This window comes from Leptodactylus fuscus, chromosome 6 (assembly GCF_031893055.1).
Source record: "Leptodactylus fuscus isolate aLepFus1 chromosome 6, aLepFus1.hap2, whole genome shotgun sequence".
Taxonomy (NCBI): Eukaryota; Metazoa; Chordata; class Amphibia; order Anura; family Leptodactylidae; genus Leptodactylus; species Leptodactylus fuscus.
This window is the reverse complement of record NC_134270.1, coordinates 8,787,694-8,812,819: the sequence shown is the minus strand read 5'-3', so window position 1 is coordinate 8,812,819 and position 25,126 is coordinate 8,787,694. Positions and strand designations below refer to the sequence as shown.

Here is a 25,126-nt window from a genome sequence, read left to right as displayed (position 1 = left end):
CACATTCTCTGTAGACAAGCAAACACGTCTCTACATATTGCTGAGACGGGATGGGAAATTTTTAGAAATTACCAACCTTATTGAAAACCCAGATCTCTCCATTGACTGTGGGGCGTGGTACGCCGTGTCCATTGTAGTGGAACAACACCCTCTCTTCTTTGGCGTTCCTTCTCAAAGAAGTGCAAAGCTTCTTCACTTCGTCTACGGTGGGATCTAGACTCTGTTTGTACCGAGCCTGCGAAGAAAGAAAGAAAAGAACGTTCATTAACCAACCAGTATACAAACGTCAAGGGTAAGTTTATCAAAAATTCAATTTCCCAAATCTATTGAAGATTGGAATGGGTTCAATGATGAGGCCAATGTTTGGGCCAGCGCTGTGGCCTTTCCATTGCTAAGTGAGACTGATCAAACGTGATTGCAATGTCACATGGTCTGTGGAGCGGCGCTCAAGGAGCCTTTGCAAGCCGTTGCGGGTGTTGGACCTGTAGGATGGGTCATCAATAAGTCCCGGAAAATCCCTTTAACTCACAGTGACTCCAAAAATGAGATTTTTTTAAACCATCCAACCCCTTTAAAGTTGATGTCAAAGGCGGGTAGGGTTGGGTGGCAACCACATGCAAAAACGGAACAGCTACGCCTTCGATCGCAGCGATAAAGGGAGAGATCGCACATGCGCAGTTATACTTGCAGGACCAACACAACGCAGGGAGGAAGGAGATGTGGGGACTGCAAAGAGGAAGCATAGGATAGGTCATTTGCATGTGATCTGTCCTTGTCCGACACCTAGACCCTGCACAGATCAGCTGTTCCAACCGCATGCAAGTGACGAGAAGCATGTGCAGCCCTCAACGTATTCAAATACAAGGTGCAACGATGGAACCACCACTATGCAGTGGGTGGGTGAGGATACATAAATAGGAGCAATGGTGCACACAGTTATGGTGTGCGGGGGTCCGGGTTTTGGACGCCCACAGATCACACATGACGAATCAATCTGGCGCCGGAGTAGCCCATTAATTCATTGCGATTCCAACACATTCCTGTTTATTGTCAGATATTTTCCAGTGAACGAATAGGCGCCGCAGTGTTACACGATTATACGGCCTTGTAACTGAATTAATTATACCGCTATTATGTGTTCATGGTACGATACACCGAGACCATCCTACGTATGTAAACGCACACTTAAACAACGGGTTTTACGATTGCTCTTTTTCCTTTGTTACTTCGGAAGATTTGCTAAATTGAGGAACCACATGCGGAAGGCACAGACTCTCGGCGAGGGGCAGTCAGCGGAGGATCTGTGCAAATTGGCTGAGATAAAATGTTATTGAGTAACTGAATTAACATAATATAGAGCTCTTGCAGCTACTCGACTGTGCGCTTACAACCCTCATTTGCAGCTACGTGCAAAGATGAAATGTATTATCCCTCCGGCTCAAACTCATTACAGGAGCCGCTCTTTACAAATTAAAAAGAAGAGAAGGAAACGCTGCGCGAGATCCACGGAGCCGAGCACAAAAGATGGCAGAAAACGACGAAGACAAAACGACGTGTGGTATAGACAGGAAAATATCCAGCAAAGCTGCACCGACCTCTAACTCCTTTGTAGTGATCATTGAATAACGTGAAAAGAGAAGGACCCCCTGTTTTATACCCAAATTCTGCAAGTCAGCAGGTTCCTCAAAATGCAGGGACAAGTGGTTTCTCGTTTGTCAGAGATTAAAGGACTTGTCCAGGACCCAGACTTTGTGACAAGAATACTACAATTTTTTTTGCAAAATTTTTTGCAATTTTGTGCACTGTAATGGTCTAATTAGCAACGTTGCCGGAGTGTTATGTGATCCTCTGGTTTCTACATAGTGAACGCTTCCTCTCTACATTGCCCATCCATATACGCTCTGCACTAGCATGGCGCTAGCATGTCCTGCGCATGCACGATCGATCTCAGCGATACAGTGCACAGTTATACTTGCAGGACCAAGAGGAAGGAGATGTGGGGACTGCAAAGAGGAAGCAGTGCCCACCGTAGGAGAAGACGATGAAGGCTCGTGGTTGGAATCTCTTGGTGTACGTGAGGTCACCAGAAGACTCGGGGAGGATCCCATGACACTATGGGAATGCAGCTAACGGGACCAATATGGTACTGACACCAAATGGCAATTGGACTAGTCAATTGTTGTAGTCACTCAAAAAGTCAGCCCCTTTAAGATGGATCATCTGTCCAGGGTGCCACCTAATCACATACCAGGGCTTCAGCACTAAAAGGCAGGGCTGTGGAGTCAGAGTAGTGGAGATGGAGTAGGGGTCAGTTTTTGGCAGAATCTGAAGTTGTCTTCTCCAGCTTCTAAATGACATGACTAAATATTCTACAATTTGACATTATACAGAGAGATTCACTCAAGAGGCCCCGAATATTCTGTAATAAATTCTCGGAGCACGGAGCAATCTGAACAAAATAATGTGCAAAGTGCTCATCGGTATATGAACCTTTGAACAAGTCAGATGACCCCAAATCTGTGCAATGAGGTAGGTGCCCCACAGAAGTTGCAATGTTTTTGGGGTGCATACCCTGTACCCCTTTCACTCTGTCACCCAACGACACACAAGGTAGTGAAATTCAGAATTGAGCAGGAAACCTTCATGGTGTGAACCGTCTGGGCCACAAATTCATTTAAGCGATGTCAGATGGGATTTAGGATATACCCTCCAAGAGTGTTACTTCAGACGATGCTACAGAAACTGGAAACAATAGGATCATCGATCTCTTCCCATGGCAGAGAGGGTCCAAAAACGTTGCAGGACAAAACCAATGACGTGCCACTTCGCCTAGCACAGGAGACTGGGACATCTTATTCAACATGTCAAGGAGCTGCAGAAACTAAAAAAAATTACATATCTTGGCAGGGCTAGTTCGAAGCTCCGTATACTAAGGAGCACATTTTGTGTTGTTTCGATCAGATTGTGTCGTCCTAGCGAGAATTGTTATAGAGTATTTAGGGTCTCTTCCCAGTGATTCTCCCTGTATAATCAGATGTATAGGAAGTCGATCCCTGGCTTTCTTCATGAAGTCAAGGATCTCTCTTTTTGACTACCGATTCCACAGTCCTGTTAGAAGGGGAAGTCAGGTTACAAGAACGATAAGGATGGCTTGTCTCATGACTGATCTATCAAAGCAGCATCCTGATTCACAATGTAGGCCCACTGCTGGAGACCTGGGTTCGAATCCAACAAAAGGAAACATCTGCAAGAAGATTGTATGTTCTCCTCGCGTTTGTGTGGATTACCTCCACATACTTCATTTCCTCCCACACTCCAAAGACATTCGGATAGGGAATGAAGATTGTGAGCCCTATATGGGACCGTGACCTCCAGACCACACAGCTAACACTCCCAAGGCCAAGGGAGCTCCATCTAGTGGATCCACGATGCATCTGATTTAATCCACTCTATTCTAGATTCAAGCCCGCACTGAAGGCATGGCACTGTTACATGGACAGCCATTCATTAAGACTTTCAGCCAGTTCACCCAGTGATGGACGATCATTTTTGGGTTTTTTAGAAGTTGGATGCACATTGGTCATTTGACCACCCGTTCAGCTTTATTTTGCGCATGGTGAAACAACTCCCTTAAAGTCCAACCACATTGTCCAGGTATTACATAGACTCCTTCACTAGAAAACCCTTAAGGTTCTCACTTGACCAGGAATAGAAATACGACCCAAAAGTGAGGTTGTCTTTCTAGAAAAGATGTCTCACCATTTTTCCGACCACCATGTTTCAGCCGTGACTAGAAAAATGGTTCTGTGTTTGCAACAAAAAATTAATTCATGGAAATTTCCATAAACTCTCTCCTATCGTGTGCAAAGGAAGGTTGATCACGAGCAGCCACACCATAAAAAACCATTATTTATGTCTGTCCAATTAATCCGACTAATTAGTGAAACGTAAGAGTCGCCATTAATCCATCCTACAGACGCTCGTACCGTAATGAGTTATTCCTCTTCATGCTGATCGTGCGGCTTTACAATAAACGATCGCTACAAGGAAATATTTTATCAAATTGATAAAATCCGCTACTTGGAAAATGGAAAGTGACACAAATTCCAACAACAGGATCCAGAATTAGACAAACCCCCGTAACCAGAAAACCAAAGATTCTCAAATTTTTATCTTCTTGGTGTGTCTTACACCACCACCGATCTAAAGTTCTTAAGGCAATAACCAAGCAAGACTAACCTAAGGAGTGATGTAAATGACTCATAAGTTCTATAGTTTCTTGTCCACTCCAGAGTTTGACCTCTGTGATATCCGATGCTAATTTTTGGCAAAGAGTTGGCCATATATAATGGACTAATTTTCCATTAAAGCTGATTGGTTATTACGTAAGGCCTTCCGTTGCAAACAAACAATGGCACCAGTTGGTAGAAGACATCAAGAGAGGTCGGAAGGTGGTCCAAAGAGTTGAAAAATCGTGAACAGTGGACATGAAGAAGAAGAATTTCCAGATGGTCGGACTGTTATCAAAATGGTTTTGTAAAATTTGAAGATTATAGACTCTCATGAGTTCCCTCTGCTTCCGAAGTATGATCAGCCTGTGCCAGTCTTATGTCCAGTTGATCGTGCTCCAAAGGTAAGTGCAAAAAAAAAATTAAAAATTTTTGAAAGGGCGTCTTCAAAAGTACTCCCAGGACAAAATGTTTCGGAAACAGGGCTGGCATTGGTGGAGTGGAGAGGTAGTTTTTCTATAAAGTAGGGCATAAGCAAAAACAACACTAGCTCACTAGTCTTTGTGGACAAGCGGTGGAGGGTGACTCACTGACTGTAGGCCTACCTGGTATATATCTAAGTCTTCATAGAAGGATATATGCATCATCAGTAACTCACAACTCTAAACAATCAGTGACAGAACAACTACTTGACCTATATACTCCGTAGAGAAGATACAGCTCACGGCACTCCGATCTAGCCCACTTTCTGCCTTATGTTTCTCTATAATGGAGAAAATAACGTCATAAGACCTGAAGGATGATCCACTCAATGCTGGAAATTCTCTCTCTCTATAAAGACCTGGAAACTTGTCTTTCAAAGGTGCAAGTTGGATACTCCTCTGACTGTTCCTCGAGCTCTGGAGAATGCTCCTCAGAAACCAACAAGTCTCCAGACATAGAGATCGAGTTGGTAGGGAACCTCGGAGCAAATGCGCCTGAGAAAACGGTGATGATTGGCCAAAAAGATACTCTCCACTTCAACCCGTAGGTCTCATCTATCCAAAGGAGGAGTCTGACCATCGATCTTGAGAACAGGGGGGGTTCACGAGTACTCAAACGAATTCGAGTTTCATGGTGTTACCCAAGGATAGGGTATAGTGTGTTATCGCTTGGAGTCTTAACCTCAAGAAGCAGCCACGCATGATATAGTGTATACGGTTTTGGGTAGAGCTTGAGGTGGTTCACGGGTGGGCAACTGAACTCCTAAGAGTAATAGATGGATTACAGTACCAAGATGAAGAAAACTGTCCATGGACAAGTGGCTTCCTCAACACTATAACTAGAGAGCCGAATGCGACTGGCTCCTATTTGCAGAAACCACCAGAACCTCCGCCAAAGTGCTAAGTTTCTAGTTCACCGTGACAATTTCAAGGGTACGTTGGGGCCGTATGCAGAACTCGCTTGCACAAGCAACGCACGATCACAGTAAAACCTGCATTTATTAGCTAGTGGCAGAGAACAAAGTAAGTAAAACAAATCAATAAGAAAAACCCAGCGGAGACATGATGGAGAGAATGTTTGTTAAGGTCAACAAGCTTCTGTTGCCAAAGAAATGTAAATCTAGGTCTCAAAATGTGCAGAGCTTTCCATCTGTCTTCAGAGGGTAGCGGACAACTTGCTGACGTTTAACCGTCTATATGAGTGGAGAAGCCTCGAAAAGCACCTGAGATGGCAGTTCTTGTATCGGTTAAACTTTCTGGTCAATCAGAAGACGTTGCCCCTGATAAGAATGGAACTGCTTAGTACATCAGAACGTGGAATCCCTGAGCTTGCAGCTATGGCGGCATTCTAATAAGCTCGCTACATCAAGAGACTATGGATTTCTCTTTGATGTACCCTACACTAGACAACTCTACATGGATACTATATGCATTCGCGGCCAGGAAAAGATTTAGAGCCCTGTTATATTTGGTGGCCTTGGTGTCTGTTAAAGGGATCCTATTATTGGATACCCTTTTTTTCTCCTTAACACGTAGGATTAGCCTTAAGAAAGGCTATTCTTCTCTTACCTTTAGATGTCTTCTTCGCGTTACTGTTTGGTAGAAATCCGGGTTTTCTTCGGTATGCAAATGAGTTCTCTCGCAGCACTGGGGGCGGTCCATAGCCCTCAAACAGCACTGGGGGTGTCCCCAACCCTACGAGTGAACTCTCCAGCGCTGCCTCTATCTTTGCCACCAACGGCCTCTTCCTGCTTCTTCCGTCGTGGGGTTCAAACTTCTAGGCCTCGGGCAAAGCCGACTGCGCATGCCTGGGTCACAAGAAAATGGCCGCTTACACCAGCTTACCAAGGCCCAAGGCCTAGAAGATTGAAACCCAGGACGCAAGAAGACACAGGGAGAGGACGTTCCAGAAGAAGATGGAGGCGGCGCTGGAGATTTCTCTCGCAGCATTGGGGACACCTCCAGTGCTGCAAGAGAACTCATTTGCAAACCGAAGAAAATCGGTATTTTTACCGAACGGCGGCACAGAGAAGACATCTAAAGGTAGGAGAAGAATAGCCTTCCTTAAGGCTATTCCTACGTGTTAGTCAGAAAAAAAGGGTAACCAATGATGGGATCCCTTTAAAAAAGATGCCCAAGGTAAGAAAAATGGACCAGATATAATATATATAATTAAAAAAGAAATTGGTATTGCAGCTTAATACTTAAGTAGGGATGACAGGGAACACCCGCTATGCTCCTCTCAGGGCACATTAGACAGAAGGTCATCACTCTTGGGCTACCTTTTGAAGTAGAGATCCTATTAGCCAATATAGATGAAATCCAGAATTTTGGGTTTGATACCGATATCAATCGTAGGATGGAGATTTTCAATAACAAAACAATAATTTGGTATCGAGCAATTCAAATGGCAATTGCGCCAATTAGATCTAAGAAGAAAGCAGCCCCTCTAGCGCCACCTATTGGAGGCAGCAACCCTAAATCAATGCCCAATATTTTACAGGGCTTTAGAACAACTAAAAGATTTTACCCAAACCTTCTCCAGAAGGAAATGAAAACGAGGAGAGCTAATCTGCATACCATTTTTCTTAAGGAACATAGACACCCTACAAAACACCCTATGCCGGTTCGGGCTCCCTGCAAGGCAATACCATAACCAGGATGGGGTCTAGGTGTTGTACCTCCAGATACTGATGACAAAGGATAGATAGGTCACCTGGCAGCTGGAAAAATCCCTTTAATTCAGCACACGGACCCCCATTAATAGTTATCTGCATGAGTTGACGTCCTCTAATTTCTCTCCGTACAAGTCCTACATAAAGGAAATACCAAGAACCTTCCTATATCAGGATATGGAGGTGCATTATGTCCCCTTAAAGTACAAGCCTTTTAAGTCACTTTTCTCCTTTGGGTACCTCAAGGGGAATATTAAAAAAAAGCACCATCTGAACTGCGACAGCTGGGGTGCTGCATATATTCATCAAATCTATTCCGTAAGGCAGGACTTGAAAGAACGGTCGGCCTCCACAGAGCCTTCCTGTACAGCACAGTTGTGCAGAGTTTGGGGAAATCTCCGGTAGCTGATCTGTTATATTTCCAGATGAAGACAATGAATGAGCAGCCACAAAAGAGCGGCCCCGTCAGCAGCGCCTCCATTACAACGCAACGTGAATACCGACTGGCAGCTCAGATGGGAGAAGACATTGCATTTTCTGTATTGTGCAGAAAAATAAGGATTCAGCACTGGGAATAGGATGGGATGGTCGGGGCAGGCGGTTGTATAGGGTCGCATGGTCCTACGTGGTCTTATTTTTTCCTTAGCACAGATCATAAATTTCTGATGGGTAGGGGAGCAGGTACTGCATGGATCAGCTGTCTGTACTATACAGTGTACTGAGTCAGAAGGAGATAGCTCCATACCTTATACCGTGGCTGATGACAATGGGAGCTGAGCTGCAGTAATGGCCCCCGGCCACTATACAGGGCACGGCGCCATCTTCCTACCACTCCGCATTGGAGGCATGACTGAACAGCTGTTGGCCCCATCACCATTTAGATATCTGCCAAGGCTATACCGAAAACACTGTAGGCCGAGACGGTGCGAACATGTCTATTTCACATTTGCTTTTAGTGTTCCTTTAAGGGACAGGCACATTCTGAACGTCTTTTATCCCTTCCCATGCTCTCTCAACCAGCTGTCATTGGTTCTTTGTAAGCAACCACAAAGGAAAAGCAGACTGCAAATAAATCTATATAGTCTACGTGAATGCAAACTTTTTCGCCTTGACTCGCTCCGGTACAACATTTCATCGGTGTACAGAGAAGATCAAAGCACTGAGTTCAAGATGTTTCTGGTGACGCACGGATACTAAGAAAACTCACAAACCTGGACTTTATCTAAAGTTGTAGTAATAGGAGATATAACCGTGTGTATTTACGCCACAATTTACGAGCTCGGGAGCCAATAGTCAAGGTCCGACCTGAAGGATCCTTTGAAGATAAATAATGCCAAAAGAACGGATATGAGGGATTTCCGGCTTATAAAAACCGGCTGAATGACTATTCAACCCAATGACAGCGGCTATGGCCAACCATTGTCGAAATCTTTTACTTTGACACCCCCAACTACTCTAATGTCTGCCAAGCGGCCCATTACAGTCAGTCTACAATAACCATTGGTAGATGGCTACGATATATATTCCACTAAAAAAATTTCAAGCTATCGAGACCTCCATCAAGTCAAGCTCTCTCAGTTGGAATTTGTTTCCTAGCCCCCGTCATTCCTGAGCTTTCCAGTTAGGAAATCCTTCTAAAGGAAATGTCAGTGTCAAAATTGAACCAATGCTTTAAAGTGGACCTTTGACAACCTCAAGCTCCTTTCACACTGGAATAGGAGTCTCTCCCCCAATTCTGGCACACTTGGAATTTTCTCTCTAGCCCCCGCCATTCTTGAGGAATCAGTGCAATTAGTGTCAATGGCTGACATGCCAACTAGACTCCCTAATGTCAAGTGGGTGATGTTAAGCAGGGCCATGCAAGGGGAGCTCTAATCAGAGGCCATGTCAGAGCTCAGAACCCACGTTCCTGCCCCTGCCTGACACCACCTACTTGATATTAGGGAGTCTATTTGGCATGTCAGCCACTGACACAAATGTAGTGATTGCTCAGGAATGGCGGGGGATAGAGAAAAAATTCCATCAGGGGAGAGACATGTATTTAAGGGTGAAAGGAGCACGAGTTGGTGGAATGGTGAAAGTTCTTCTGTGAAGCATTGGTCCACTTATGACAAACCCATTTCCTTAGAAGGATTTCCCAATAATAAGTTGAGACACAAATCCAGTCTCTGAAATCAGCAGCAAGATGTGTTCAACTATCCTAGACGCCTCCGCAGGCGCCTCAGCACTACAGGCAATTATCATTTACATAGCAATGAGGTTTTGGGTCCTCCGAGTTGGCCTTTCAAGTCAGCGGTTGGCATGTAATTCTACCCTTCACCAGCAGTTGTGCTGTGGACAGCAGGTTTGGGAAGATGGATCAATCAGCTGATCACAGAGTTGGTTTCATTGACAAATGAGGTTGTAAAATATGTTTATCCACACACAACAGTGTCCTATAAAAAGGTAGCGAAAAAATGTTTGCATGTACACTAGAGATGAGCGAATACTATTCGAAACTACCGTTTCGAATAGCACACTCCCATAGGAATGAATGGAAGTGGCCAACACGCAGGGGGTTAAGCGGCAGGACGCCGGCCCGGCTGCGTCCATTCATTCCTATGGGAGCGTGCTATTCGAAACGGTAGTATTCGCTCATGTCTAGGGTACACCCAAGGGTGATCCATTTATATGGATCCCTCATAGACATGAGTTGGACTAAGAAGTCACCTGTTCTATTCTTTCTTGGATTGTCCAAATGGACCATAAAAACAACGGGGCCGTAGGCTGGCTGTTAATCCTGTAGTGTGAATGAGCCCTAAGCCTATAGGGGAATCCCTGGTCTCTTGCCCCTCTCCTGTGATTATCGTAGGCAGCTTTGGATCCATTGGATCACCTAAGACTACCTCTAACGCAGGGGTAGGGAACCTTTGGCTCTCCAGCTGCTATGAAACTACAACTCCCAGCATGCTCCATTCACTTCTATGGGAGTTCCAAGAACAGCAGAGCCAGTATGCATGCTGGGAGTTGTAGTTTTGCAACAGCTGGAGAGCCGTACGTTCCCTACCCCTGCTCTAACGGATCAACCTTGCTCCAGAAACACGATGGCCAGAATATGGGCCGCCATAAGTGACCAGCACACACGGTGAACGGAGAAGTCTGATACGTGGGCAGTAGATTACATGACTGCTTTCCCTGCACCCCACTCATAGGGTCAACCAAGGAAGCACCTGCACGATGAGCACTGGCAAGACAAACAAAAAGGTCTTGAAGTACCCGGACAGAATACGGCGTAATTGCTCTTACTGTAGGAAATCTCCTCGACAGCACTAATGCAGAAAAAAAGTGAAGCACTCCATGACCCCATTGATATAGAGGAGAATCTGATGGCGGCTCCGGTACTGCTAACCGGGACTCATTATTAATAACTTTGACATATTGTGCAGAACTTTACAAATCCACCATAAAAGTGCCGCAAACACGCAAAAAAAACACCCATAAAACACACAAAAACAACCATCTACTGGAAATTGAAAATGCATATTGCACAGTAGGAACCAATTTCAGGATTTTGTCGAGTGATACCGCACTTCTCGGCAGGAGCGTATAGAACCAGCAGGGTCACCCACCGGCTCCATCCTCTGTTACTAAGCAACGGCCCAAACCCATTCGGACCCCTGCTTGGCAAAAAAGAAAATAATCATTAGGGAGTCGGAAGAATTTCCTAATGAAGTTGGAATGGGAAGTCTATTTTGTTCCTGGAGATTCTAGCGAAATCTTGCAGCAAATATTGCAGTCTTCATTTTAATATTTTCACAATAATTTTTTTTTTTTTATTATTTTTAATCTTTATTGCATTATTTTTACAAAATAATATTTTTAAAAATTATTTTCACAAAAATAAGCAGCAAAATTCAGATCAAAAGTAAAAAAAAAAAAAGAACACATTTCACTAGAGGGCCTTACATAGGTTACTTATGGAATTTGGGCTGGGGGTGCCCTTAAAGGGATCCTATCACTCACACAATTATTTCTAGGTACCACGTCGGAATAGCCTTAAGAAAGGCTATTTGTCTCCCACTTTTCGTTGTCTTCTCCACGCCGCCGTTCGCCTATGATCCTGGTTTCTTTCGGTATGCAAATTAGCTCTCTCGCAGCACTGGGGGTGGGCCTCAGCGCTCAAATAGCACTGGGGGCGTCCATAATGCTGCAAGAGAACTCTCTCCAGCACCGCCTCCATCTTCGTCAGGAGCGTCATCTTCCTCTCCTCCTTCCAGCGGTGGCTTGTAACTTCTAGGCCTCGGGCAGAGCAGACTGCGCATGCCCACAGCCACGAGAAAATGGCCGCTTACAATACTATGCAAGCCGCCATTTTCTCGTGGCCTGTGGGCATGCGCAGTCTGCTCTGCCCAAGGCCTAGAAGTTACAATCCATCGACAGAAGAAGGAGAGGAAGATGACGTTCCTGACGAAGATGGAGGCAGTGCTGGAGAGAGTTCTCTCGCAGCATTGGGGACGCCCCCAGTGCTATTTGAGTGCTGGGGTCCGCCCCCAGTGCTGCAAGAAAGCTAATTTGCATACAGTAAGAAACCAGGATTGTAGGCGAACGGCAAAGCAGAGAAGACGACGAAAGATAGAAGAATAGCCTTTCTTAAGGCTATCCGATGTGGTACCTAGAAAAAATTGTGTGTGAGTGATAGGATCCCTTTAAGGATAGACCCGCCATATTAACCCCTTAAATCTGCCCAGCCTGAGACAGGTTAACCAACTCTATCATAGGAGTGAATGATCTTAAAGGTCTGTCGACCAGACTGTTTACTGGAGGTGTAGGGTGAAGACGTCCTTAAGACGATTTTCCAGGATCAAAATATTGACGTCCTATTCTTAGAAACCATTGTGACCAATGAATGTGAAAGCGGTGTAGAACCACCGAAGATGCGAAATTCTAAGCATAGGTCAGGAATATTTTATTCTCAGAAAACTCCTTTAAGCTGAGGTCCCACGTTGTGGAAATGCAGCTTTATTTTGTTGCAGATTTTGCTGCGTTTTTTGAGCCAAAGCCAAGAACGTCTACTAAAGGAATGGGAAATACATACTTAGACTTTTACATTTTGCTCAGTCCACTCCTGGCTTTGGCTCAAAAAACCGCAGCACAATCTGCATAAAAAAAAGCTGTGCTTCCGCAACGTGGGGCCTCAGCATTTGGATTTAGCATACGTCTTGACCACTAGAATCCCCAGTGATATGAGAAATAGAGGTGCTACCGATACATTGGAAGAGGATGGGTGGTCGTTCCTTCGGCCAAGAGCTATCCGTCCCAACCCTTTGTTCAATGTGGACAAAAAAAACCAGACTCCTTGGAAACAGCTCCAACGATTGGGGAAAAATGGATCAGACATGCTGAAAGCCAACATGGCCAATCCTCCTTTTTGTAGATATATGTCATCATGACCGAGTCATCTAGTATATACAGGCACCTGAAGAGTAAGAATTTGGAGTCCATTTTGCCTTGGGTTCTGCTTCAAAATTAGCTCCATATTCTGTCCTGAATCTTCTGGAAAGTGGAGAAGACTCTGCGGAGTAAATCCGTCTCAGATATGTCTTCATGGGCCCACCATTTATACCCTATTCACATGTGTCTGATCACTGTAGATCTGACCGTTGAGACCCAAAAAGTTCACGAGAAAGTGGGTCTATGAGTTTTCTGGGTGAATGGAAAGGTAGCGCATGACCACTTGTGGACCCCCATTCCCATGACGGCTGAGGTCCCAGTGGTCAGACACTCGGCAGGTGAATAGAGGATAAGTGTTAGTGGAGAACCCCTTTAAGTCCTGCTCACGTGAAACCCTCCCTGTATATTTCTGCTAAATAATTGGCAGCGTAGGCGGCAGATATCGACAACAAGCAAATGACTGAAATCTTCACCGGTTGATGTCGGATCAATAGACTTCACATAATACATATTTGTTTTTCGGGCACAAGTTCTCCTGAAGTTATTGACCGTAGACCGATCAAACCAAGCGAAATATAGATCCTCAAATGTCTGCAAAATATCAGAGCCAATCTAATTATTTCACAATCAAATATATCGACCAAAAAAAGAATCAATTCCATCAAAGCCTACACAGTATGTATGCAAAAGGGGGTCGAAGACGACATAGATTAGGTATGCTATATAAATTATGTATTCGTACAAAAACTTTCACCTACAGGGATTGTAAAAGGTTAGAAAAATATGGATTTAATGCAAAAATAGCGCCCCATCTGTGTACAGGTTATTTGTGGTATTGCAGCACAGTCCCATTCACTTAAAATGTGTTGTCCAGTTCTTTTTTATTGATATAATCAACAAAAGATTAGTGAGAGACCCCGAGCGCCATGACCCCTTTACTATTTTATCCCACGCCATTTGTTGCATAGCTGTCGTGTAATGTTACTATAGCCTGATCCAATAGAAGTGAATGGGGCACGGCAGTAAGTTCACAGCAGTGTCGCTATGAAACACTATGCAATATAAACAGTGAAGGGGTCACGGCGCTCGCACAAGCACTACAGACCCTTCAACACGGCTGATCAGCAAGGACCTGGGTGTTGGACCGTCACTGATCTTTTGCTAATGACCTATATTGAAGATGGGATATAAAAAAAAATATCCAAAAAACCTGAACGACCCCTTTAGTAATTTAGAAGGGTTAGAAAGGATAGGGCGGCATGTAATTTCCAAACCTCATGTTGATATTGTTTATTAGGATATCCCTCTGTTTGGAGGTCCCTGCATATCGGTGTATTGAATTCAATTGACAATTATGTAATACTTTATTTCTCCTCTGGGGGCAGTGCAGGAAAATGGAACAACTATAACGCGATTTAAAGGTGATCACCGAGGATTTTATTCAAAGCTGTGGAATCTGAGTTATGGAGTTGAGACTAATTTGGGCTGAAAAAAAGTCTGGTTTCCAAATAAATAAATTTTTAATTAATTACTGCAATTATTAACACTGTATAATTTGATGTATAGTTTGTTACATATTTACTTTCAATCACTGGCTTTGAAGAGCTTTTCTGCTGATGTCTGACCATGGCTGTCCACCATTTATGAAGGCGTCTGCCTATCAACTCCATAGCCCTGAACCCTGAAGTGGGCCACCCTGTTTTGGGGACTCTACAAAAGGTAACTATAACTTGCATAGAAGGACTTAAACATGTTTCATTGACTTGTTTCATCTATCGCCACTTTGTCCAAATACTGCATATTTAAGAAATGACGGAAACACTAAAATGCAGCTTATTCTTGTATGCAGTAGGCACAGGGCTCCAGATGGCAAGTAATATGTTTGGCAAAGCGACTAAAAAATAGCAAATTGCGCCAATACTGTGTATATGTGCGCGTTTGTGTGCGTCTGTGGGATGGGGGGTGTTAGGGAAAGGAGTATATGTACTTCGAGCGTCATGCAGAAAATTGAAATTATATTGCGCATGGCCAACTGGAGAACATTATACCACTGGAGGGCTACATTAGGTATGGCATTATGCTGTGGAGGTGTGGGGAGAGCATTATACTGATTGGGAAGAACTGGGGAGAGAATTATACTAGGTGGAGATACTGTGGAGAGCATTATACTGGGTGGAGACACTGTGGAGAGCATTATACTGGGTGGAGGTACTGTGGAGAGCATTATACTGGGTGGAGACACTGTGGAGAGCATTATACTAGGTGGAGATACTGTGGAGAGAATTATACTGGGTGGAGACACTGTGGAGAGAATTATACTGGGTGGAGATACTGTGGAGAGCATTATACTAGGTGGAGATACTGTGGAGAGAATTATACTGGGTGGAGGTACTGTGGAGAGAATTATACTGGGTGGAGGTACTGTGGAGAGCATTATACTGGATGGAGGTACTGTGGAGAGAATTATACTGGGTGGAGGTATTGGGGAGAGCATTATATGGCATGGGAGCACAGGGGACAACCTTATAGTGCATGGGGGGGCCCTGGGAAGTGCCTAATGCTGTGTGTGTGTGTGTGTGTGTGTGTGTGTGTGTGTGTGTGTGTGTGTGTGTGTTGGAGCTGGCATTACACAGTTTGGCGATCATTAAATTTGTTTTGGCTTCTAAATTTTACCGTCAATGTCTCCTAGTCTTTTTATTTTCTGAAGCAAAGCATCCACCCGCCAGATGTTAATACATTAACCTTTTAAGCTAGCTACATGACTTGAAGCATACCAAGCTAAAGAAAGGTATGATAGCGTATATGTGAGACGCCTACAACAAATCTGAAATTTCATCTCAATATAGTCAGGGTAATGAGGCTCATTAAAGTAGGTCAGAGCCCGGTCTAAGCTGTGAGATGAAGGAGAGAAATTCATTCAGCCCGGTGGAGAATTTGATGTAAGGAAGAAATATTCTGAGGGGACATCGAGGCAGGCCCTGATCTAGCATCCAACGGGTCAGGTATGAATGCAAACTATCTCGCCTACGGATGATGCTGTACAGTAATCTCTAGATACAGTTTTTACCGGGCAAGAAAAGACGTGAGAAAGGAGCCTCGGGAACCCCCACCCCATGCCAGGCCAGCCGAGACCTCATTAAGAATGCCAATCAGAATCAGCACCATGAATCATAGCTGAGCGGGAGCAAAACTATCTTGGCATGGGATCAAGCAAGAAGAAATCCTTAAATTACTAATATAGTTACTCTAAAAACCTGACAGAATCCCTGCTAATTGGACAAAAATAGTCATAGAAAAGGAGTCGGAAACCTGCAGGGCGGGGATCCATGAAGTTATGTGTGAGGTTAGTGGGAGCGTGCAGGAAATGGGCTGCAAAAATGTAATGGCTGACAAATATGGTCAAGAGGTTAGGGATCTTACAGGGGTTATTAGGTTCCTGCTGAAATTTCAGAACTGCTGTACACAAAGCTTTGCCCATTTACACAATGGCTTTGCCATTGACCGCGCCAGGAAGCCCCTGTTGGTGCCCATGGATAATGGAAAGAAAAATGCAGCATCCAAGAAGATGGCCATGGCTGCGTCCTCTACTGCTCCAGTGCCGAAAGCTTCCAGAAGTGCAAATACAAGAAAGGTAAGGGAACACGTAGGGCTTTCTGACAAGACGACTTGAGCAAAATCGTTGGGGACCCTTCTGTTATTGTAAGGACTTGAAATAGACCACATGTAGACCAGACAATACGGCTAGCTTTTCAGTCTGGAAACATGCCAAGCCAAACTTCTGCATAGGAGAAAAAGGGGGCGCATGGATGTGTCATAATTCAAGTTTCATAACCATCTGTATATAGAAAAATATGGTTGAAGAACCTGAATGAATCACTAGTGTCAAACATGGGGAGTGGAGACATCAATAAGTTCCCCAAATTATTAATAAAGGCCTCAAATGGAAGAGAGTGTGGTATAATGTGCATGTTTGGTATGCTTCCATTTATATAGAATGTCTTATTACATCTTCTTTTTACTGTAAGCACTGTACTTTTTATGTTAAATTAAATCTTAATTTAAGATTGTCCTTGGCTTTAGACATCCACACAATTCCAAGAGAAGACAAACATCTTAGGCTTGTGATCTTGACAGATACCACACACGGTTTGACAGTGTGTGGAGTAAGGGGCGGGTGTGAGTGGTCTGGATATAGCGTTGTCTCGTCTACTGTAAGTGGCAGGTGTTGGCAACTATATGTGTGAATATGTAGATATTGGGGTCGCTTCACTCCTTTACAGCTTAGTGTGATAGAGGTTTGGCACTTGTGTTGGAGTACACGTTTTTGGCAGTGGTCATCACCAGTACCCCCAAAACGCAAACACCAGGCACCGATGTGAGTTGATCATACATCAAAAAGGGTGCCCTGGCCATTCCGTAGATGTTGAACTCTCCCTCGCTATAAAATTTCCAACCAAGGTATTTATAAAGGAGTTTTCTAAACCAGACAACGCTTTTTAGATTTTCCAGTCCGCAGCAGGCTGCCATGATTTGTAGGAACAGTACGCTAAGACTAATCCATCTCCCTCCATCATCTTCTATCCAGCCATCCTTTCTCCTGCCTCTTGGGTCCACTTTGAGCAGTCATCTATATAACACCATACATCATCGCCTGCACAGACCAAGCCCCTCCACTTCTTCTCTAGCAGATTTTATATTAAGCAAATATACCCCCCTGAATGTGATACGTCCCATCTTGTCCATTACAATGCGTCATTGCTGGCCATGAGATCTCAACGTCAAACAATGTTACTGACAGGTACAGATGGTCAAGTGCCGCAACGTGCTGCTAAGGAGCTGAGAAGTCTGTGACGGTTTATTTTGCATGATGCGGGAGAATGATGGAGTGTGCAGAAAACTTGGCATCCGTCTTCACACACCTTGCCTCTTTCGATCATCCCGTCTCGTTCAGGGAGGTTACGTTGCGGCACAAGGCTGCGAAAACAAACACTGTAAAAGAGCTTGCTGTGCGATTAGGCAGCGCACACTAATCATTGGCGTCGGTGCCTAATTACAACACCACCCCACCGCCGCCGCCCTCGCTTCCGACTTTTCTCAATTACTTTACAGCTAAGAGAAATTCGTAATGGAGTCACATTTCCAAATTAATCAAGACGCGCGTGCTGGAAGTTAGCCATGTCCAATGGAACGGGCTTAAGCATACCACAAACCCACACTATGGGCACCATAACCAAAATCACAAGAGGTCAGCGGGAATAGGAGAATGCATAATAACCAACAATCGTAAACTGTAGATCTGAGAAAATTAAAGGGAAACTCCGGGCACCACCAATTTTCTTCCCAATAATGCCGTAAATATCCCCAAGTTGGACCATAAAGCGCTTATATGATAATTTCTGTCTTAAAGCATTTTTTTTAAATTCTGGATATGGCTCCCGTCATGCCTCAGGATGTAGGAGGAGTTCTAGACAATGTGGGTGGAGCTTTCTAGCTTGCTCATGGTCGCCCTCTGCTGAGTTATTTACTATGTAAGGGTGGACAATACATTTTAGATGAATGTTGTCCCAATCCACCAATTTCAGTGGGATCAGTCGATCATTTTATGGAAGATGTCGGGGGTAAAAGTGTAGCCAATATGCCCAATTCTATAGTTCTGCCAGAGGTGTCCTGAGAGAACCCGATTCCTCTCTACTTATCGGGAACACACACACATTTGGCTTGGAGCTATTTTTGACTAGCCAAGGGAAGGGGTGTGATAAACACTGGGCATACACTTTGGGCGTTTGCCCAGTCGGCACATATCATACAGTCATTCCTTCCGACACCTTAAACATGCACCCCTGGCAGAGCAAATATGAGGAAGCCACTACCAGACAACTCTGTCCACAGCTTATCTCCTTATGATCAAGCATGTCTTTTCTTAGACATCTACCATGGGATAAGTGCAAGGAGACCCATCAAAAACATTAGATAGTTGGCCGATCCCAACCGTACATTACATAATATTCTGTACTCTATGGATGCCAGTATATTATGCCAAGGCATCATTGAATGGACCCATCGAACACCAACCATAGGGACCATGTCCCCAGGACAATGACAACCATCCAGCCATCTTCCACCAGTGATCATGTAGGGATCCATCATCGTGTGATCACCTCGATGTAATTGTATATCAACCAACTTCATCTACCTCAGGTCATGGGCATTAAGGAGTTAAAAAGGGTTGTCCATTTTAGTAATTCCACTTTCACTTTGACCGCTTGTGGTCAAGACGGCGCCAACAAGCCACTTTTACGTATTTATATACATAGGGTAGTAAAATGAACCTTTGCCCGGATGACAGAAAATCTAGCTACGGCTCTGGGCAGGATGACACTGTGTTCAGTTTATGGTTAAGGGAATATTTAGGAATGTCTGAAGCGCAGAACACCATGTACCATAATACTACCCCCTATGGACAGCAATAAGGAACTGACCACAAGCCGATTTCTCATAACTCTACAGAATTGTTGTCCAAGCAAAAGCAATTGCATCAAGGATTCCTTGAAAATCACATCACTGGTTAACGTCTTCCAATTGTCCTGTACCGCGGTACGGCGAGAGTTATAAACATTTTTCTGGCATGGAAATATTTCCCGTAATAACATTTCATTCATACGGTATTACATAAATTCCCATGCATGACGGAAGCCTAGAGAATACATATAAATATATATAGGCGCACGGACCGCAGGCTTACACCCTGGTGGCTGCGCTGTAATGAGGTTTTGGAGAGCCCGAGGTTAATCTTTCAATTTAAAGAGGTGAGCAATAAGGTGGTGTGTGTGGGAGGCCTTGTATTAGTACCCTGGAGTTGCAGAGAGATGAGTTTGGGCACCGAGGAGGAGGGGGATGTAAGACGTCAACCAGCTCAGATTCTGTGCGGATGTGGAACGACTTTATTCGTTGTGCTGGCTTAGTAGTTACTGTATCTCGCTAACACATCCATTTTCCCAAACCTGCAGGTAACCAGTCTTCTAGTTTCCATATCACAGACCCCCCATCTTCTCCCAATCCTTGTCATACACACGACATCAAAAAAATAGACCTGCGGAACTGGAGGTATCAAGAATGTGGCATTCACTTGTTGCTATTCGATTTCCATATCAGTATTTGAAGGTGATAGAGCGCCCTATGAAACCAATGAGACCGTAGGGATCATAGGCTTGAAGGGCACCTGAAGGAGAACAGTCCTCGCCCAAAGCAAATGATGCAAACGAAATGTGTTCATTTCTTGGTATTTGTTTTCCAGTTCAGCAACTGAAGCGGACAGAGCGTCCTATGAAATCAATGAGACTGTACGAGCCATCAGCCTTGAAGGGCCAAGTACTTGTCCCAAAGATTTCTAGATTTAACCCCATATCCCCCTACCTCCATCACCTTCATTTCCTGCCCCCGATTTCCAGATCCGCAACTGACAACCAAGCAGCACCATATAGGATGAATGCCCCGCAATAGTGATCTAGTCATGTCATTGGTATGGTGTCCGAGAAGGATCTGGACTTGTTCCTCCAACCATAACGCCTTCAATGCTCCCAATACCAAATACTAATTTTGGGGGAAAACTACCAAGGCCAAATCTCAAGGTTCTCCGCTGCCAACAATATTTTTCTGAATCTGAAATGCGTGTCGAGGTCATTTTCATGCCGGAAACCCATCCGACATCCAAATCACAGTCTCCTGGCAAAGACAACGAGGTTTCCTGCCAGAACATCTCAAGATGGCATTGATCTTAACAAGAGGAGCCAAGGCCAGTGGCAGCAAACCAGCCCAGTCATCCACTATGTTCCCTAGTCTGGACGGAAAAGGAGATCCGATGCCTTTCTCTTGTCTTCTTCCATCATGGCACAGATCATACTGTGCTGGGAAAAACTGGAGATGATTTGTGGCTTGGCTCTTTTCCCAAACCAAAACCCTGAACAATAAGGGGACCTTCCACTCACTGTGCCTAAAACGCAACTGTAAGGTGTTATGTACAACCTGTGTCGAGTTCTCCATGTTTTGTTGGTAAGTTCATCCTGGTTCTGGATTGTCCGGCCTGGCCAGGCAAGGTAGAAACCCTACGAAGACAAAGCCCAGAAAAGGTCTGTGGTGTTGTGTTTAGGTGAAACTCTAGCCCTGCCCTTAGGTTGGGTTTTTCAAACTGACAGAGCGAGACGGCAATGTGCCGCAAGGCAAACCCAATTGCGCATGGCAAAACCAATTGCTGTGTTTGGATACAGAGGAAAGAACTGGTATCATATTTGTCTCCTTCGAGCTTGACCTCTTGGCGATGGATGTTCTTCTGGTTTTCAGCAAGCCTTTATGTTGCAGTGTAACCATTTGGTATCACACTTGTCTCTCCTTTGAACTTGACCTCTTGGCGATGGATGTTCTTCTGGTTTTCGGCAAGCCTTTGTGTTGCAGTGTAACCATCTGGTATCACACTTGTCTCCTTCGAGCTTGACCTCTTGGCGATGGATGTTCTTCTGGTTTTCGGCAAGCCTTTGTGTTGCAGTGTAACCATCTGGTATCACACTTGTCTCTCTTTCGAGCTTGACCTCTTGGCGATGGACGTGCCATCACTGTTTTTGTGTACGGCACCAGTACTTGGTGTGAATCTGTTGTACATTGCTGTAAAACCATCCTACAGTTCACAACTCTTTACATCAACCCTGAGATCTAGGAAACCAAAGAGCCAAAACATTCTGACTGATGTGCAACCTTTTGGTTACTCTTCATTGACCGTGATCAAAATTCGTTTAGTAGTCAGATGCCTAAAATGTCAAATCCACTCCTTAAGTGACAACAGGACTTTGGGCTTTTGTGATCACAACCAATTAGATGCAGGTCAGGACCCTTGGAAGCAAGTGTTTCCTTCCACAAGAGCGCCACCAGTGAGTAAATAAGGAACTACACAATTCTTACTGATAACGATGGGCAGGGTCCTCCAGAGTGAGGAGATGACAAGGGTCCTAGGGTGACTTGATATAAGAGACTAGAATGATATTGATGAGCAAGCACCTTGGGCAATAGGGTCTGCTCCAAACCACTGTCTCTAAGGGTCCATCTCCAAGAGACAAAGTCACAAACTATTTTAGGCTTAGTGTTAAGAGTTGAAGTTGTAAGATTTTTAGGATATTCTTTTTTTTTTTAATGCAAATAACATGGAAAAATAAAAACCACCAATTATGTTTAATTTAATATATAAATTTTTCTTGATTTCAACAATAGGTCATTTCATGGCGACACTTTCCCTTTAAGAGAGGTCATCAATATCAGATCAGAGGTTGAGGACGCCCCGACTATTCGCTGTTGTAAGAACATGGCTGCTTTAATTCAGAAACAGCACCACATGTGTCCACATCTGGTAATGCAGATCAATTCCACTGAAGTCAATGTAGCTGCAATACCACATACAACCTATGCACAGGTGTGGCTCTATTTCTGAAAGCCGTATTTTTTCCAATCCTGGATAATGGTATAATATTTATGATTTTTTTTCTGGCTTGTATCCCCTAGATATTTCTATTGTGATCCATGTCACAAGTTATCATCTTATGACACTAAAGCAAATACTGTCTGTGCGAACATCTCCCGACCAGAGTAATAAAACACTGCCAGTTTTCCCAGCAAACACCATAACTCTATTAAAGCTCATTATGTTTATTCGGAGAGTTTCTTCTTTCTCGCAGCCGCAGTTATTGCTCTGGAGGTTTTCGCTGCCAGAACGGGAAACGCTTGACTTGTAATAAAACTACATTTTTCAGGATGAAGAAAATGACTTATCAATACTCAGTGATGCAAGATGGGGAGAACGCATGGGAACGACGCTCCCTAAAGGATGGCGGAGAAATTAACATTCGGAATAGAAGATTGAGCGCACGTAGAAGTAGCGAGCAATTATCTCTCATGCTGCAGAGTGTTGCCCCAGGACTATCCCCCCCTTCCCCCTTCATAACGCACCTCATGATATGGATAAGATCAATTTCCAATGTGTTTGCAAGGATGGTTTCAGATGCAATGGTTGGGGTACATCACAGGGGGCAAGTATGATGTGATACCTGTTTTGCTCTGTGTGTCCATTACCAGGGGGCTACACTGAATCCGAAAAATCTAAAGACCGTCCATCGTCAGAAGATCGACCTTAAAGCTACCAATTTTAGCAATGATGACCAAAGTATGACAGAGCGTATAACAGGAGACAAGGCTGATACCAGATCTGTCCTCTGTAACCAAACCAGATGGCTACACTGCAACACAAAGGCTTGCCGAAAACCAGAAGAACATCCATCGCCAAGAGGTCGAGCTCGAAGGAGACAAGTGTGATACCAGCTCTGTCCAATGAATCCAAATCCAGATGGTTAAACTGCAACACAAAGGCTTGCCGAAAACCAGAAGAACATCCATCGAGAAGAGGTCAAGCTCGAAGGAGACAAGTGTGATACCAGCTCTGTCCAATGTATCCAAATCCAAATGGTTACACTGCAACACAAAGGCTTGTTGAAAACCATAAGAACAGCCATCGACAAGAGGTGAAGCTCGAAGGAGACAAGTGTGATACCAAATCTGTCCTCTGTATCCAAACCCAGATGGTTACACTGCAACCCAAAGGCTTGTTGAAAACCATAAGAACAGCCATCGAGAAGAGGTCAAGCTTGAAGGAGACAAGTGTGATACCAGCTCTGTCCAATGAATCCAAACCCAGATGGTTACACTGTAACACAAATGCTTGCCGAAAACCAGAAGAACAGCCATAGCCAAGAAGTCTGAAGCCAATAGGACAAGGCGCAGACTTATTACAGGGGAGCAAGTATGATTCTGTTCTCCCTTTGTATCCAAACTCAGGTAGCCACATTGCATCCGAAAGACTTGACGAAAACCAGACCATCAAAAGGACAGCACTGAATCCACCAGTTTTAGCAATGATGACCATAAGGCCACAAAGCTTATCACAGGAGGCAAGTGTGATACCAGCTCTGTCCTCTGTATCCAAACCCAGATGGTTACATTGCAACACAAAGGCTTGCCGAAAACCAGAAGAACATCCATTGTCAAGAAGTCTGAAGCCAATAGGACATGGCCGTTCTCCTCTTTGTGTCCGAACCCAGGTAGCCACATTGCATCCAAAAACCTTGACGAAAACCAGAAGTCCGTCCACCATCAAAAAGTCAGCACTGAATCCACCAATTTTAGCAAGATGACCAGCTCCGTCCTCTGTATCCAAACCCAGGTGGCTACATTGCATCCCAAAGGCTTGACAAAAACCAGAAGTCCGTCCACCATCAAAAGGTCAGGCTTGGAGCCACCAGTTTTCATAGTGATATACAAAATGCAACACAATACGTCACAGGGTGCAAATAGAACACCTATTCGGCCAGACAACTACACTGCACTCCGAAGCCTTGCCGAAAACCAGAAGACCGTCCATCACCAAGAGGTCAGCCTCCTTCCACTAGGTGCAACTCCAAATGGTAACAAACCCTGAGTTACTCAAAGGAGTTGTGATCATGGGGATCCCGGCAGTTGGACCCCTCCAGATACTTGGGACCCATCATGTAATACTTGGGTACAGCCTCCATCTGTGTCCGTTCCCATTGACTCTACTGTTAATGTCCATTGCTCTCATCCTATAACAGAAAACACAACTGAATGCCAATGTTCATTGTGTTACCCTAAGGCTAGTTTCACATGACAGAGTCTATAGCAGGACCCGCCATATGTCTGGCACTTCAGCTTTACCTCATTGAAAAGAATAGGGTTAGGCCGCAATACCACAAACATCCTGTTAACAGTGGGGGCGCTCTTTCTTGCTAAAAGCAAGCGTGTTTATCTAATCCTGAGAACGTTTTATAACCGGATTTATATTTTTATGGTGATTTTTATTATTATTTTGGGGAAGGGGACGGGGGTACAGCCACCCTCTGATCTTGGACAACACTGGTTCCTATTTGTAACATTGCTCAGTCCTGAATGCGCCAGCCGCCATCTGCCACAAGTTCTAATTATACAAATAAAGATTTGCTCTTAATTCCCGGTTGTCTCGGACCGCTGACTCTTCCTTTGTTAATCTGCCACGTTCAAGCAATGACATTGCATCTGGTGCCATCACCGAGGTCTGAAATCATGGGGGCAAAGTAGGACATGTCTGCTCTATCCTAATGCACGGTCTATACCGGGCTACCAGCCATGGAAGAGTTAAACGCGGGATGGAAATGCACTTACTAGATGCTGAGCCGAGGCATTGTCTCTCCATTAGTGGGTGGGCATCCCCAGAGCTAAATGCACA

General features: G+C 44.5%; 1 protein-coding gene across 4 annotated transcripts in view; it reads right to left on the bottom strand.

The window, feature by feature from the left end:
- Positions 1 to 25,126, bottom strand: part of RPTOR (regulatory associated protein of MTOR complex 1) — a 207,657-nt gene that overhangs the window by 78,902 nt on the left and 103,629 nt on the right. For all 4 annotated transcript variants that reach the window (XM_075279295.1, XM_075279297.1, XM_075279296.1 and 1 more), the window contains exon 4: positions 77 to 235. In XM_075279295.1, the coding sequence (XP_075135396.1) occupies positions 77 to 235 (159 nt within the window). The remainder of the gene's footprint in view (positions 1 to 76; positions 236 to 25,126) is intronic.